The sequence below is a fragment of the Gymnoscopelus braueri genome (genome assembly GCF_963280865.1).
Source record: "Gymnoscopelus braueri genome assembly, chromosome: 18".
Lineage (NCBI taxonomy): Eukaryota > Metazoa > Chordata > Actinopteri > Myctophiformes > Myctophidae > Gymnoscopelus > Gymnoscopelus braueri.
In genome coordinates this window covers 28,422,608-28,440,442 of record NC_137618.1, presented here as the reverse complement: position 1 = coordinate 28,440,442, position 17,835 = coordinate 28,422,608, and the positions used below count along the sequence as shown (strand labels likewise).

The 17,835-nt window shown below is 43.3% G+C and overlaps 1 protein-coding gene across 6 annotated transcripts in view; it reads left to right on the top strand.

Moving 5' to 3' along the window:
• Window positions 1–1,572: 1,572 nt before the first annotated feature.
• LOC308106087 (collagen alpha-3(VI) chain-like) overlaps window positions 1,573–17,835 on the top strand; it is a 91,841-nt gene continuing 75,578 nt past the window's right edge. For 3 of the 6 annotated variants that reach the window (XM_080457107.1, XM_080457106.1, XM_080457104.1), the window contains exons 1-3: window positions 1,574–1,923; window positions 15,806–15,920; window positions 17,068–17,697. In XM_080457107.1, the coding sequence (XP_080313233.1) occupies window positions 15,836–15,920; window positions 17,068–17,697 (715 nt within the window). In that variant the 5' untranslated portion in view covers window positions 1,574–1,923; window positions 15,806–15,835. Of the gene's footprint in view, window positions 1,924–15,805; window positions 15,921–17,067; window positions 17,698–17,835 lie in introns of all 6 variants that reach the window. The other 3 variants (XM_080457105.1, XM_080457108.1, XM_080457111.1) reach the window with 3 other exon arrangements.

Genomic DNA, 17,835 nt, shown 5'->3' with positions numbered 1-17,835 from the left:
CTTTTCCACTAGTTTGGGAATTTTGGATTTGTAACTGTAACGGAGTCAGTTGCAACACAGTTGCAAATGTCACAGTGAAAATCCATCATTAAAGGGAGCTGTGCAGCTGAGGCAGTTCATTATGTCTATGGCAGCGTGTTGGTGCTTCTCCAAACAGGCACATGTTGGCTCTGCCAAACAAGAACATCTTGCACATTCCTCAATGATACATCTGCAAGAGGGTGCTCAGTGGTTTTCAAACTATTTGTGTCCAATGCACACCAAAGGGCAAATCAAAATCTCAAGGCACACCTGTATCCATATCTGTACAAAATAGCCTCTATTGTATGTGTGTGTGTGTGTGTGTGTGTGTGTGTGTGTGTGTGTGTGTGTGTGTGTGTGTGTGTGTGTGTGTGTGTGTGTGTGTGTGTGTGTGTGTGTGTGTGTGTGTGTGTGTGTGCACACGCGTGCGTGCATGTGTGTGAGAGAGAGGGGAGACCAAGCTAACAAGAAAGAGAGATGCACTGACAATGAATACTAACTTGCGTTTAAAGAGTAACTACAGTATATGGAAACCTCTGCATTACACCAATGTCTATGTAAACTGATGCTGTTTTTGCTCACTTATTAGGTTTTTAAAATGTTCTTATTATCATTATCATTATCATTATCATTATCATTATCATTATCATTATCATTATTATCACTAGTACCTTATCTGTATAACTTAACAAAAACTTTTATTACCTACTTGTTTTATATTTTGTGTTATATGTTGGACATTACTGGTTGCACAAGCGAGATGTACTGTAAAACATGACAGTATATATCTCTGATTGTCTACCACGGGGACATAGCCACTGTCACTTCACTAGTGCTCTTAAACCACTTTCAACCTGGTGTCCCTAATAATAATATATACAGTATATCTAAAAAGAAAAAGCTCTGTTGTGATGCAACACGTTTTCACCGTGATATTGTGTGTAGTTCTGTTATTTGGGCTATTTGTCATATGACAAAGTACTGCTAAAGTGATTAATAACAGAGCCGAGACTTCATTACAGTACTTCCTTCACCAGATGATCTAACATGGACCCTACAGAGATGGAAGGGTTCTTCCTTCACTAGATGATCCAACATGGACCCTACAGAGATGGAAGGGTTCTTCCTTCACTAGATGATCCAACATGGACCCTACAGAGATGGAGGGAGAACTTCCTTCACTAGATGATCCAACATGGACCCTACAGAGATGGAGGGAGAACTTCCTTCACTAAATGATCCAACATGGGCCCTACAGAGATGGAGGGAGAAAAGGCAAGAGAGGGAGGGACAAGGAAGGAGAGAATCCCACTCCAGGTTTGTGACATCATCCTCCCCACTGCTCTCATCCAGACCAAACAGGGGTATGAGTCTGGTTCTCGTTTAAGTCGTCTTTTCTTTTTCTTTTCTTTTTTTTTCTTTCTTTCTTCCCTCCTCTCTCCCTTCTCTTTTTTTCCTTCCTTTTTTCCCCTGTCTTTTTTGGAAGAAAGTGGGAGGAGGAAAAAGAGAGGTGGCAGAGCTCCAGGAGTTTGGGAGTTTGTCCCATCCCAGCCTTGGAGTCCGAGCCACAGCTCCTCTGGTGAATGACCGAGAGGGTGTCTGTCTCCTGTCTCTGTCCGTCTCCAAACGTCTCCCCCCTCCTCCTCCCCTTCCTCACCCGGGATTGTTTTATCTGCGCCTCGCTTTACCGGTGACCCCACCAACGTTCTTCTTCTCATCTGCATTCTCTCGGGAGGAGCTGGACCGTCCAGCAAGGGAGAAAGTACCCAGGAGGATAATGACCAACAGGCCAACGTGGTGTCGTCATTTAGCATAGCTTCTCTCCCCTTTAGTTTTTTCATTCATTCATTTTTTTTTATACCCTAAACCAAATACTGTGGAATACAACTGTTTCAGCTCTTGGTAAGTGGAAGGAGAAGCTTTGGGTGTTTTATTACTTTCCAAAATAGAAAAAGCTTTAAAAAAAAAGAGAGAGAAATGCTGCAGGGCTTTTCTCTGGTGTTATTCTGTTTTGTGCACACTGACACTGACCTTGATTGAAGGCATGTGTGTGAGAATGACCACAAATGGCTTTCTAGTCTTAACATGTGAGCATATGATGGGTGCCATAATCACGGGGTTCTGAGACTTTTCTTGACGTACAGTTGGTAAATATCAGACAGCATGCGTTTAACATATGAGTGAAGCCTGTATTTTGGTGTGGAGAAGAGTGGAAGGGCTAGAGGTAAACCACAGTCAGGGCAAAGGAGGAGCCCTCTGCAATGTGTTTGACTCTGGTGATGTGGGGAGCACTGGAAACGAATGGAAAGGGGCACGCACCCATGTGTGTGTGTGTGTGTGTGTGTGTGTGTGTGTGTGTGTGTGTGTGTGTGTGCGCGTGCGCGTGTGTGTGTGTGTGTGTGAGGCGCGTGTGAGCCTGCACGCGCGTGTGTGCCCATACGCGCGTGCATGCACACATGTGTATGTGCGTGTGTGTGTGCCCTTTACCTTTTGAGATGCTTCTTCTCTGTTGCAACTTTCTATTTAGTGATTGTGTTTAAAATAATTGTCTTTTGCACTCTGTGTGTTTTCCACATAAAGATCCAAGCTGAGATACTTGAGTAGTCCCAGATCTGTGAACATATAAGGATTCGCTTGCCACGATGTGATGCATTCTCCTTCAAAGGTCTGCTGGCGTGCAGTTTAAGCATCAGATTCTCTTAATTGCAATGTAAAGTTAAATGAACTGTTCACTGTTTTCTTTTGAACCTCCCTGGGGTAAATCTTTTCTTGTTACTTAAGAGTCACAACATTACCTCTCAGTTGTCTCTTGTGACACATAAAATAAGCATGATCGTGTTCAGGGATTCTCAAAGTGGGGTCCAGGGGACCTCGGGGTTCCTTGAGGGGGTTCCAAATGGACCATTACAGGTCCATTTGTTTCCATTTGTACACTCTCAGATATACAATCTCATGGGGGTCCTTGAAATGACAAAGTTTGAGAACCACTGGTCTAGTTGGTCCTAAAGAAAGAAATCCTCCCTATGAGCAGTAACATGAACAGTAACATTCAAACTGTATTATCCAGGCAAAGGTTCTTACAAACTAATCAGTGGTTGAACGGAGGAGATATCCTCAGTACAGCAGTAGCTGATCACCACACCCTCTGAAGTAAATGCACGAGTGGAAAGTGTGAAGAAAGAGTGTTTTCCACAGCACTGGCCAGATGGGCTATGGAAACCAGGGGGAGTTTGGTCCCTCGGACCAACAAGCAGGGTGAAAAACCAGGTGTGAGCCATTAATCTTCAACCTCTCCTACAAGGTTGTCCAACTGGAGACAGAGGAATTCAAGTGTGCTTTCGTGGATTTTTTTTATTGTGTGCAATTTGTTATTTTTTTCTCTCCAGTAAATTAAGTTAATTTCATCTGCCAAATTAATTAAAGTGGAACACTGAATGCTGAAAACAGCCATAAATGATGACGTTATGAGAGTCACATTGTTTTTTATAGGCTAGTAAGACTTGCTATGATGGTGGGAGCAAGATATTGTTCATTGTTGTTCAAAAGCAAGGAGTTACTTTGAGTTTCTCATTTGTATATATTTCTACAGAATATTTTAGGACTCAGCTCATTAAGGCAGGTTGAAAGCTCTTATCTAGAGTGATGTTGGCGTTGCATCATCGAGAACAGTCTTAGCAAAGAGAATTCTTTCTAAGTCAGAGCAGTGGTTCTCAAAGTGTGGTCCAGGGACCCCCACGGGTCCTTGAGGGGGTTCCAGGGGGTCCCAAGCAAATGTGTTAATATACCCTCAAAATCTGTTTAACCACATATATACATGGGCTATTTGAAATTAGCAGATCTACAATCTCACAATGTGTTGCATTGTGACGCGTTGTAAGATTGTAGATCTGCTATTTTCAAGAAATCCAAAACAACACACATTTTCTGTGGGGGTCCAGCTGGCACAAAATCTTTTCAGATGGGGCCCGCAGCCAAATACATATACATTTGAGGGTCCTGGACATGAAAACGCTTGAGAGTATGTTTCATGACTCCTCCTTCAGCATAGTCATTTGGGAGTTTATGTTTCATGACTCATGATCATTCCTGTTTCTTCCCCCCCAAAAGAAAATCAGATGGTTCTTTAACCCTGAGTGTAACCTTTGAAATGGATGCAGAAATACAATTGATGGTTTGGTTTTCTGGTAATTGCCAGATAGACATAAGTGCAATTTAGTCACCAGTTCTGCTACAATAAGTGCATGGTTAATTTGGGGAATTTGGGATTTAGTGTAACACAAATAGCTTTTGCTGATTGTTTTTCCACCAAGACTCCTCCAATATGTTTGCTTTTCATAGCATTAGCAGTATCAAAAGTGTTATTGATGTACTGTAGGAAACAACCTTGCATTTCAGTTTCAAGCTTTGTAGGCTATTATTTGAAAACAAGAGGCTTAATTTTTTAAGTTCTGATATACTGCATGTATTTATTTATATATTTCCCCCCCAAGTAGAGGCATCAAGGAAGTGGTTAATTAGTGGTTAAATAACTCAAAAGCATGATAGTATATCTGTGGAAATCTTTTAGGAATGTACAGTCTGTCGTTGGGGGAAGTTGTTGACAGACAAAATATAATTAAAGACAGAGTTCATGACCTCAAATGTATGACTTAAACCTGTGCTCTGGAACAAAAATTGGCCTTTAGGTCAGCTGCAATTGATTTTAAATGACAAACTCATCGTACTCAGCTGTCAACATGGATCATGCTATTTTTTTTTTCTATAACAGACTTCAGGTAAACATCTGCATTCCTAACCAATGTTGCAGAAATGTCAAGTTCAATGTTCTAATTCAGCCATAGCCTGAGGGCATAGATTGACCTACAGCTGCGAGGTATCAGACAGGCTGATACAGACCAGCTGTGTCGTTCTGGACCTCTGGCCTCCCTGACTCCTGGTTCAGTTTGAACTTCAGCATTGATCCACCTCTCATCTGCACCACATATGTTATGTCCTGATAGTCAGACGGTTGAACAAAGAGGCCTGTGCTCCAGTGTGTGAACAATAAAACGTGTTTACGGTTTAAAATGTGAAACATATGAATGTTGATACGGATACCCTTGTGTGCTTTCTTTGCTTCTAATATGGATGGGTTACGTTTAAACCCTTAACCACTTGAACCCTAGCATCACTATTCTAAATTCAGAACATGTCATAATAGGAACACATTCTGCAAAAATAGCAGATCTACAAGCTTGCAACATGATGTTAATTACAATTTAGACATTTAGCAGACACTCTTATCCAGAGCGACTTGCAATAAGCAAGGTAAACACATACACGTAAATGCAGAGAGACAGTGTAGTGCTTCTGTAAACTATGTCACAGCAGGTAAACCAAGAACCTAACAGCATCAGTCTACAAGGTAAACAACGACAATGATACAACGGGTCCCAATGACACCCCACTGGGTGGGGCATGCATTTACAACTTGCATCGTTCCCGACATGCATCGTTCCCGAGTAGGCCGGTGCTCAGTGGGCACTGGTCTAGTAATATTAGGGCTCTGTTCCATTTAGTGTAGCAGAGTATGCTTAATTTACTCTGTCATCACACAGCGAAAATAGCCGGTCTACAAGCTCCGAACACGTTGCACCATGACACGTTGTGAGCTTCTAGATAAGTAGTATTGACGGGCTGTATAAATCAAGTATAAATCACATTTGTGGCGCCCCCTATGAGCAGAAGTTAAAGCTCTTTTGGCGGTGCACAGATACCCCATAACATCCGATTCCAACTTGGGATAGATGGGATATTGCGTTCATGTGTGGTTAGCTGTTAAGGAGCTCCTCATGTAGAGCTAATGTGAGAATGTGATCGAATGTTCCCAGTGCAGGACTTGTGGTTTGTTCATGGATTTGTTGTGTTTGATGTCCGTGGGTGTGAACATGCTGGCGTTTATGTAGCAGAGATAAGTTAAAAGTGTGTTCTTATGTGTGTTCTTATCGCTGCACTAGTGACACCTACTGGTTGGGAACTGGGGTGTGTGAACCTCTGCAAGTGTTATACCCTCTCCTGCTCTCCTGAGCCAAATTCCAATACCCAGATCTCTGCTCACTCGCTCACTCCACACTCCAGCTTAACCCGGAAATAGTTTTGTCCCAAATGGTAATTTGCTTTTGGAGGAGCAGAGACCAGAGAGCAAGTGAGCTCTCCAAGCCGCTTGCAGCGGCAAAAAGCGAGTGTACAACGCGTGTAGACTTCAGCCTGTTCTCATACTCTCGCCGGAAGTGTTGACTGCCTGTGTGTTGATCTGTTCTGTTATTGGATAGACCGTCTCCTCTGGCTATGGGAGGGAAACCATCACTACACTGTCTGGGAGATGAGGTTTTAAAAAATAAAACAGCAGTGCCGCGTTGCAGACTTCAAAGGGGTGTTTTAGAGCCAACAAAACTTTATTCTGCGTGTCCATATACTCAAATGTAAATATAACGTGCCTGCGTCTGTTGAATGGTTTGAGGGTGAAACTGTCTCGATTAAGCTGTAGGCCCGTTTGGAACCTCTCCTTCCGCTATATAGCTCCGAGATGAGGTCCCGCTTGGTAGGATGCCGGCAGAGTGCGACACCGGTGAACGGTGGCCAATATTGTTGATTCTTACAGTACCTTTTTCCGCACATCATATCCAAAAAGTAAAGGTAGTCCCCCCTGCTCTCAGATGTTTGAAATTTTAGAGGTAAAGAAAATGTAAGTGAACGGTTGAAACAAGCGTTTATATCGCTTTTTTTGTTAGCCTGTGCCATATTTTCCCAATGCTACCTTAACGGGAGCAGTACTGCGCATGAGGACGGGGGTTGACTGGCCACAGGCTGACTAAAAAAGTGATTTAAACGCTTGCTTGCGTCGGTAAAATGTAAAACATCTGAGAGCAGGGGGGACGACCTTTACTTTTTGGATGCGATGTGCGGAAAAAGGTAAGAATCAACAATATTGTTCCACTGTTTGCCGGTGTCGCACTCTGCCGGCACCCTACGCAGTGGAACCTCATCTCGGAGCTATACAGCGGAGGGAGAGGTTCCGATTGGAGCTAATTAAACTGCAGAGATACTTTGCATTTATATATATATATCATTCTGTATAACAGTGATCAAAGCTACTGAAGCAACAAATTAAATAATGGGTTGATTTTTATTTATACAATCATGCTGTTTAGTATGCGCGAATGCATGTCAAACAGCTCATATATGAGAAAAACAGCATCTAATATGCAACATGAAATGCAGGAGCAGTGAGTGAGTGAATGTGGCTGTCAGTCCAGCCGGCTTGATTCCTCCGGTCTCGCATATAATCCTCTTCTCCTCGCTCGGAGGCGGGACTAATATGCGTTGAGTGGAGTGAGCGAGTGTGGAAGTTGGGGTATTGGCATTTGGCTCTTCTGAAAATCCTCTGTCAGGTGACAGGATGTAGCTGGAAGAGACATGTGGTTGTCATTTGTCAACACCTTCCACAGACCTCCCCTGCTACTTTGGGGAGGGAAGGGGAGTATGTGTGTGTGTGTGTGTGTGTGTGGGTGTGTGTGTGAGCCCGATAACTTACGTGCATAGGTGCGTACATGCGCGCGCGCGTGTGTGTGCGCATGTACAGTATGTGTGTGCATGCGTATGCATGTATGCGTGTGCGTGCATGGATGTACAACATGTGTGTGAGAGTGTGCGTGCGTGCGTGCGTGCGTGCGTGAGTGAGTGAGTGAGTGAGTGAGTGAGTGAGTGTGTGTGTATGGGTGTACCCGTTTCATATCTTTGTGTTTGCACAGTTTCAGTTTCCTTCATAATGGGACAATGCGTCTCCTTAGTGTGACTGGGCTGGTGCATATTTGCTTCTTACTAAAACCATGCACAAGGGGCTGCGTGTGTGAAGTGTGTGCTGGTGACAGCTTGATTTGTGGAGCTGTACTCCACAAAGAGCTTGGGTTCTGTGGCCTTTTACCGTCACCCTTGGCAAGGGCACAGAGTGTTGTAAATGTCATTTGCTTTCTATTCTGTATAACTGTGGCTGCTCATTAATGACAGAGACTGAGATTAAGTGAATGCTGTGGAGTAATGTGAGATGTGTGCGTGTGTGCGTGTGTGTGTGTGTGTGTGCGCGTGCGTGCGTGCGTGCGTGCGTGCGTGCGTGCGTGCGTGCGTGCGTGCGTGCGTGCGTGCGTGCGTGCGTGTGTGTGTGGTCTTTGCCTTAAACGAAGAACGTGTGAGGTCCATCTGTAAAATGTGGTCGACAGCGTTCATGTTCTGTAGTAGAGCTGACTGCCGACCGCTGACAGTGAAGAAGTTTTGCTGACACCCGTTCACAGGATGCCATTTGTAAAAAAAACTATGCAAAGCACCAAACTGCTCATCGGTGCTAGTTACTTAGTGTCTTGCTCAAGGACATATCGACACGAGCCCAGGGGTAGCCAACAATCAAACCGGGAACCTTCCAATTCCCAAGCGGCCGCTCTACCGCCGAGCCACTGCTGCCCCGTAATATTGTCAAACTTATTCTGTATTCCCAATATGAGTTAGCTAATAGTAGCTCTCTGGTATGAGGTAATACCACCAAGATATGCAGAATATTCCTTGTGGAACATATACAGTACAACACTGAACCACATAGGTTTACATACAGTATAGAATATAACGTACATGTGACCGTCACACACGCACACGCACACGCACGAACGCACGTAAAACTGTAAAAATATGATATTTTAGAGCTCAGGAGCACTCCTATCAACGAGCCATAGCTCTGAATTAAGCTGCAAAAACTGTAGAGAAAACGTGTACAATAATAGAATTTTAGTTTAAATGCAAATGCTAGGGAGTGGCTGTTGCCATCCTCTGGGACCCCAAATGACACCCCTGAAGCCACTGTTCTTCAATCAAAATAAAATAAAGGTTTTGTGTGAAATTACCACTGATGATGTCATCGGTAGTCATATTTTTGAACCATACACAGTCCACCTCTAAGACACAAGCCAAATTCCATGACTCAGATTTCAGACTCCTCGAATCCTCCGTCTTCCATCCTCCATGGCAGGGCATCCTAGGTGCCCTGCCAGTATATGTGGCCATCTTGTGGACTTCACATAATGTCAGTGTCACTGTTGTTTGTTTATTAACTGAGTTTAACCTACTATACTCTGTTAGTTAACAAACAGCAGTGATTTTACGTTCTGACATTATGTGAAATCCACAAAATGGTTTCGTCAGGTCACCAATTTCACCCTAACACTGCCATGCAGGAGGATGGAGGATGGAGGAGGCAGACATTTCAATATTGGAGTTTGGATATAGTGTGTAGACAGAAATGGCGCCATCGCATAGTAAGCATTAGGACCCATATGGAGATGATGCTGAAAAAGGTGAAATGTTTCTCCTTTAACTACTTAGCCTGGTTCCAGACGAATCTGCCTTTGCAAAATTGCATCGCACTTTAGCCCTCGGCAGATTAGGTCTCAATAAAGATTTCATTTCTCTCCCTCCGAAGTCGTGAGGGACCAATCAGGGCCCAGTATCCAAATGTGGGCGGGCTTATCACCTTATTTGGAGCAATGACGTACAAGGAAGCACTGCTCTGATTCGTTCGTACAAGGAAGCACTGCTCTGATTGGATTAGGTCTAACCAATAGAGTCCGTTTGGATCTTTTTGTAACCGCCCCTTGGAAAAAAATCTATCGTTGATAGGGACCAGACTAATATCCACGCAGTGTGTCGTGTGATATTGTCTGGCCACGCGAGGCTATTAACTACTGTATATTGAAATTAGCATATTCATCCATCTCGCTGTCAACAGAAAGATGCTAAATGTAAACCTCTAATGGTAAGAATGTTCACGGATTGGAAAGCCTCCAGGGTAGGGCATCTGTTGCTACCCTAGCGGCTCCTTCAGGTTGGTCAGGACACCGGTTTGGGAGGGAGCTGAAATGGGAAGAATAGCGTGTTCTTCACATGCTTCCTCCAGATGAAAATCCTCACAGGTAAAAAGTGTGAACGGCTGGTGAACTCTAAACCCTTCCCAGACCAAACGGTAGGAGTTGGCACTGACAGGGGCTAAACACATCAATTTAGGCATTTAGCAGACGCTCTTATTCCAGAGCGATTTACAGTAAGAAAGGAAAACACAAACATGATAGGTGAACCTGCAGTAAAATCCGATTTATTTCACAAATCCGAGTGTTGGCAAGTTCCAGCTAACTAACTATTTGCTGCCTCTTATGAGCTTGCCATCCCCAATATGGCGCCCGCAGATACATAACTTTTTATGTCTATGGTGTTTACTGTGTGCAGGACTGCAGTGTTTTCCCTGTAGGCAGGACTCCAGTGTGTTTCCTGTGTGATGGTCAGAGGAAGCCAGATTGTTGTCATGTTGGCTCAGGCTGGACATTCCAGGAGAGAGTTGGCTTTACAGTGACCGGCCGATTATGACGCACATTAATGTATCTATAAGGGGAACTTAGGCTTTCATAGTTTGTCACTGCAGAAGTATGAGCTTGCATTTAGAGTTTTAGACCCTCTATCTGAAAACAGAGGCGTGTCACAGGTTCAAGGTGTGTACTTGTCACACATACAATACCGCAGTGTTCGGAGCACGGCCCTGTGGTCCTCAAACTTAAATCTTTTGAAGATTACAGTTGCCTATTTACAATGCCAATTATGTTAATGATTAATCATAAAAAACATATACTGCATATGTATGTATGTATGTATGTATGTATGTATGTATGTATGTATGTATGTATGTATGTATGTATGTATGACAGACAGACAGACAGACAGACAGACAGACAGACAGAGTATACAGACAAATAGCCATTAGCATTAAAAATCTGAAATGGCAATACAAAATGTGAACATAATCTGTGGTCTGTATCTGTAAAGTGTAATTATCCAGTTACACAGGATGTTTAGACAGAGGGAGCTGGTGGGTACTGATGACAACACCAGGAAAGACTGTCAACGTTATCACCTCTTGATACCTGACTGAACTGAATCCCCTTTGGTACTGCAGAGAACAACCCCTCCTCGGAGGCAGTGGTGCTTATTTTACGGTGGGAGAAAGCACATGTTGTCTGTCACACTTCCTTCAGCTGGAGGTCCTGTCTGGGCACCAGAACCCCCGACATTCCTAAACGTTTGTTTGGTGCATTTATCTTGACATTCAGACAAGCGACTTGCCCGTTTACAAAGTGAGGACTCATGCACTGTTATTGATGTTAGCCCAACTCAATATGCATTCTCATCCTGAATGAGGTCTGGATAAACAGTGAGCGAGGTAAAGTATAAACAGACTCCAGCTTCCACCAGCTTCCATTGCATTTTATACAGCAGTGTTTATGCTTCATTATTGCCTGCCTGGTACATGTGGTTGGTTTTGGTTCAGCTTCTCTATCCTTGTGAAAAGCTTTGTGATGGATCTGGTAGGTTCAGAGAGATGCTGCACTTAGAACTTACAGGAGACACTGATTATTTTCCACAACCAACAAGAGCCAATACTACCGGTATTAGCAGACAGTACTTATTCCATGATTGCTTTGTCTTCTTCTGTCAAATATTGGCAAATAGCAAGTCTCTTGATTTTCACCTCATTTACTCCCTCAGGTCAGACTTTCCTTCCACTCAGCTTCCTGTTTAAATAGCTGCAATGTTATGCTTAATTAGCAACTGCAACTGCTTGAATACTGCATATACTGTATATGCCATAATCAATTGAGTTTTATTTGTATTACAGTGTATGATGTCACAGCTGTAGTTCAGGACTTATTTCCAACCTGCAGGCTAACCTGAGACGACGTAGTTAAAAAAAACAATATGAGTAGTATTTAAAAAAATGGCACTTTCCACTTTTCTGCAGCACTTTCCATACTTAGCCATTCTCCTCATATTCTGTAATGTATGAGTAATTTCCTCAAACTACCAACTCATAATTCAACATTTGCTCTTGTGAACCAAACGTTTCTTCAGAACATCAAATGCACTCAATGTTGTCAGTTAAGCTTGATGTGCTGGCCAGCTCTCTCATCACTATACACTCATGAGTACATTACTGTTGCATCTCTGTCAACCACTAGAGGGCAGTGGTATGTGTCCAGTGAGTCAGGAGGTCGTAATCATTGTCATCGTCACTACACCCTCATGTGTCTTCATAAACTATAAATGAAGAATACACATCTTCACCACCGACTTCACCACCCTTGCATGCCAAAACACGTCATCCTCACACAGTAACCTCTCCTCTTTACTTCACATCAAAATAGACATAAATCCAGTCATTCTAATAGACATCAACACGTTTCTCGCCATAAACATTGCAAGTGCTGTTCATGCAGCGCCTTGGCACATGAGGCTGCCAGCACACAGACTCTGTGAGGCCATTGCAGCAGTTTAAAAAGGCCTCGTCTTGGCCTCTGCCATGGAGCTCTGGAGAGATTTCACTCTCCATCATTAACTTAATGGTTAACGGCTCCCTGGTCACGGGCCATGTGTGCCAACCCAGGCCATTTCTTGTTTAGTGTCTTACTCCGTTTGGTGCTGCCGTTTATTTGCTTATGTGAAAATGGTGAAAGTCCATCCCCCTAATTGCAGAGTGTTGTGGCTGCCAGAACTGTAAATTTGGGTTCATTTGCATTGCATTTATGGTCATGGAGGACTCTGTTTTGGGGTGTTTTATAAAATGCCAAAGTCAGCATGTAAAGTTCAGTTGTTTTTGTGTGCAGATGTCCACAGTTGCTGTGCTGTTAAAAGTTGTGCACTCAGAGGTCCTGCAGCTAGCATGGCCTCTATGGATCTTATTCTGAACTGGTGGGTCTGTACTGAGGGTTTTGTGCTGGGGGTCTGTACCAGGGGGCTGGACTGGGGGCACCAGGGGCTCTGCAGGTCTGATGGTTTACCATCAGGCAGGTAACCTTCAACCTGCAAATGACACTGGAGGTGTGTGTGTGTGTGTGTGTGTGTGTGTGTGTGTGTGTGTGTGTGTGTGTGTGTGTGTGTGTGTGTGTGTGTGTGTGTGTGTGTGTGTGTGTGTGTCTGTCTGTGTGTGACTGTGTGTCTGTGTGTGACTGTGTGTCTGTGTGTCTGTCTGTCTGTCTGTCTGTCTGTCTCTGTGTGTGTGTGTGTGTGTGTGTGTGTGTGTGTGTGTGTGTGTGTGTGTGTGTGTGTGTGTGTGTGTGTGTGTGTGTGTGTGTGTGTGTGTGTGTGTGCTTGTGTACGTGTGTAGCCATGTTGCAAGTAGCTAGGTCAATGTTTATAGATAGCACACAGCATGTCTGGATGATAACCAGCTGTGCTTGTGAACGGTCTGTGCTTTCAGATCCCATACATTTTCTTTGGCCTTTTAGCGCAAATGATAGCAGTTAGTTGAATGTTATTATGAAATAAAGAAATAATGTGTGGGAAAAACAAATACATTTTTAGATATATACTGTATATATATATATATATATATATATATATATATATATATATATATATACTTATACATTCACTGTACACACACACACACACACACACACACACACACACACACACACACACACACAGGTCCACCTGCATGTATCAGGTGGACAGTACCTGTCCTTTAGTTCCTTTATAGTCAGCATTATACCATGTGAAATTTTTCTTCTAGCTTCTCCATGGTTACTTAACATCACAATGGAGTAATAAGTGACGTAACGAAGGTACAGTAAACTGCTGCCGTGAAACTGAACGTTCCACTCCAACACCACTCCTGAGAACACGAGATTTTCTAAGATGGAAAATTGCCTCGCTGCCAAGCGTAGGTAATTGCTAATGTGGTTTGGCTGCTTGTTTTAACAGGTGGTTCTAATCAGACCACTCCGGGGTTCAGGTTTGCTACCGACCTGCTAGTCTAATATCACCCACATTGCTGCAGCTCCTGCACTTAACACACAGCGGGGCCTCGGGGGCGCTCCTCCCTGAGCACAACAACGCAGAAACACTCTCACATTGATGACTTGTTGGTGGCAGTCTCTCTGTATAAAGTGTTGCGGTGCTTCTAGCGCCACGTCCCCTTTTGGAGATATTTTACCAATAGAACTTCCTGATAAATACTATTAATCAGTTCTTCCTGGGCCCATGATAAACATTGAAGGAGATGGTTTGTAGAGGTAGAATTAAAGCAGTGAGTTTGTTCCATCCAAACCGTTTATTCTTCTAGTACATAAAACAAAAATAAATAATCTGCTTGCCATGCATTTGAAACCAACTAAAGAATCAATTAAGCAGAATGTGCTCTACAGTATAACGCTGGCTTTTCACTGCTGGCCTCTCTCTCACTGTAGAGGAAATGATAGAGAGAAAATCTTGACCGACCTTTTTATACAGTACAGGTGGTATAAGCCATCAGGTGCAACCTGATTGCTAGCTGTCCTACTGCTCCCGAATGCCACTCCCTAGCTCTCCCCCTGTACCCTAGCAAAGAACCATATATATATTATATTTTGGTGTTATGTTAATCTGCTCAGAAGTTACGTGCCTTTTTGTGACAGGTTATGGCCACTGCCGCACTCACCCCTTTTTGCTAATTGGCATTAAAAGTGGATCGTTTTTTTACGCTTACTGGCCATTGACGGAACATTGTGTCAGTGATAGAACACTGTGTCAGTGGTAGAACATTGTGTCAATGGTAGAACACTGTGTCAGTGGTTGAACATTGTGTGAGTGAGAACATTGTGTGAGTGATAGAACATTGTGTCAATGGTAGGCTACAGTAGAACACTGTGTCCATGGTAGAACACTGTGTCCATGGTTGAACAATACATTATGTCAGTGGTAGAACAGCTCCTAGGTGTAAAACTGTGCAGCTGTATGAGGCTGAAGTAAGTCGTAAAAAATAGAGCTTGCATCCTCAAAAAGTCTTTCTTAGACAAACACAGGTGGAGCAACAGCAGCAAACAATCAAAACATGTCTGTCTCTCGTGACAGATGCCATGCTAAGAGCTGCTGTTATTGCTTTAAACCTTGAACCCTGAGGTATTTGCTTGTGCTTGGTGTTGATGTGGTTTTAGCGGAGCAGGGCAATTTACTCATTCCACTTTTAAACAGCTGTGTGGAGGCTGTGTTGGGAGGAGGCTTCTTTTTTTCTCTCTATGATGGCGTGCTTAAGATTAAATTTAGCTCTGGATGCATGGAGGAAGGTTACACAATGTGTTGTGTGTGTGGCCGAGAAAGAAGCAGTGACACCAAAATAGTTCCATGAAGACATGTTTCCAAGGATAGACCTTTAGGAAAACCTTTTCTATTGACACTTAAGGAATGGAAGTTATGGAAGTTATGTGGGAGAATGAGATGGTTGCAGTGGTGAACTGCTTTTGAAACATATAATTTGCTAGTTACATACACCGACATGGGGAATTCCAACTGTAATGGCAGAACATATAGATACAAAATACATAGCTTTGGATATGTTCTTTGTTTGTTTCGTTTTCAGAAAGTTTGACATTTTTTACCTGGGTATTATATATGTGTGTTAGTGTGCATGTTAGCACTCTAAATGATTAAGTAAGACAACTTTTACACCAGTATGGTTTAAATATTTAGCCTTCTTCCACCACCCAAAGTTTACTTTTAAATGTCTATCTTTTTAATTTGATTTGTCTGCTCTTTATTTGCTTTTTAAAATATGATTCATGTTGTTTTACATGTCTACCCGTGTGTGTGAAACGAGACAAACATACTTGGCCAACGAAATGATTCCTTGTGTGATTCCTAAAGCTTGTATAGATGTGGTAATTATAATGTTTTTGTTTGACAGATTTCCTGTGTGGTGCTGCAGTGGTAGAAGATGAGGAAGCATCGGTTGTTAGCGCTGTGCGCACTCCTGTGCGTCCTGATCGCAGGACACGTCCACAGGCTTGATGCCCAGGATGGTAAGTTCACTTGAGAGTAACTTGCTTCTTCCCAGGTGAAGAAAGCATAATGTCACTGTCGGATGGCAACCTTGCATGTCCAAAACCATCACTTTTCAAGCAATGGAACTGATATTCCAATGGATCCAATGTTATTATTTAGTCACAAGCTCTTATTAATACTTTTCATTGATGATTACATTTATACAATCTACAGACAGACTTACCCACTTTCAACCTAGCGTCCCTATTTTGGGCATGGCATTACAGGCAAAAAAAGTTCCAAATCTTTCCAAAATAGCAGATCTGCAAGCTCACACTGTGTTACACTGCACATTGTGATACTTTGTGAGCTTGCACTATTTTCGCTACTTTAGCGTGAAACTCATACAATAAAATATAAAATGGGGCATTCATTTATACAAATAAAAACAACAAGATGAAATATGGAGATACAATGTTTCTACCCGACAGTGTCCTTTTATGAGATGGCCTTAACTCATCATTAACTAATCATATTTCTTTTCAGTTTTCAACAATGCTCACTCTTTTCTTCTTGTAAATTGACCTATAACGTCCATTGATCTAATTGCATACAGTAGCTGAAGGGCCTCATACTGTATTTACTGTATGTACTATTCCAGGTAATGCAGAGATCAGTGAGATGAAACTAAGCATGTATATTATTAAGTTATTAAAGTGCATTAAAATTATTAGATTTTCTAATTAAATATTTAACAAGGCAAAAAAAAAAAAAAAAAAGATGTGCCTTTGCTGAGCTTTGTTGTTGAGCTGGGAACGATGCTCATATAATTATGTAGTTTCTTTTCTCCATGAGACAGAATATGTTGAGGTGCAAGTAAAACTGTTTACAGAACAGAAAATCACATCAAAATGTATAATTAGCGAAAGATCAACCAGAAGTTTCTGAAAGCGTAAAGGAAGCAAGTCCAGTGGGATGCTTTGGATTCTTGGCTTCATAGTATTGAACAGCACAGAGCTAAATGATGCTACCAGATTCCAAACAGATTAAAGTTGCATTCAGAAGCAGTGCTGGTGTTTGGCAGCAAAACAAAACAAGACTGTAGATTCATTCATATCACTGGACTTAGCTTATGTAGCAACAAAAGTCAAAAAGTCCTCAAAACTCGGATTTTCTCTTTTGAAGATTGCGCACAAGGGCTGCCTGCCGATATATACTTTCTAGTGGATTCGTCCTGGAGTATGGGACAGGAGAACTTTGAACATGTCAGACAGTTTCTGTACAGCGTGGTCGAAGCCCTGCACGGGGGCGGAGGGGACGGGTTTAAGTTCGCCCTTGTGCAGTACAGCGGCTCGCCCCGAACCGAGTTCCAGCTTAACACCTACCCATCGACACGGGGAGTCCTGGCGCACATCCAAGCGCACATGACCTACCGTGGCGGTGGCACCAGGACAGGCCTCGGGCTGGACTTCCTGATCCGGGCTCACTTGACCATGGCGTCGGGCAGCCGTGCTGCAGAGGGAGTGGCCCAGCTGGTGGTGGTACTGACCGACGGGCGCTCCCAGGACGATGTGACTGAGCCGGCGCAGGTGCTGCACCTGGCGGGTGTGGAGGTGTTCTCAGTGGGCGTCCAGGACGCAGTGGACTGGGAGCTTAGGGACATGGCTAGCACGCCCCATGACACTCACGTGTTCAGCGTAGACACTTTCCCGGCCTTGCGGGACATAATACAAGATTTAGTGGTCGCGGTTTGCGCTGCAGTGACCCGGGCAGGGGAACCTCCAATGGCAATCGAGGCCAGGCAAATGGCACAAGGTGGGACAGGTAACAGAGAGGGGGCCTGTGTCACTACCATACTAATGTGCCCACAAGTCCAAGAAGAAGCAGCTTCATGTGGCCATAACAGGAGCCTATTATTAACACACTTAAAGGAGTAGTTCACCCAAAAAATGA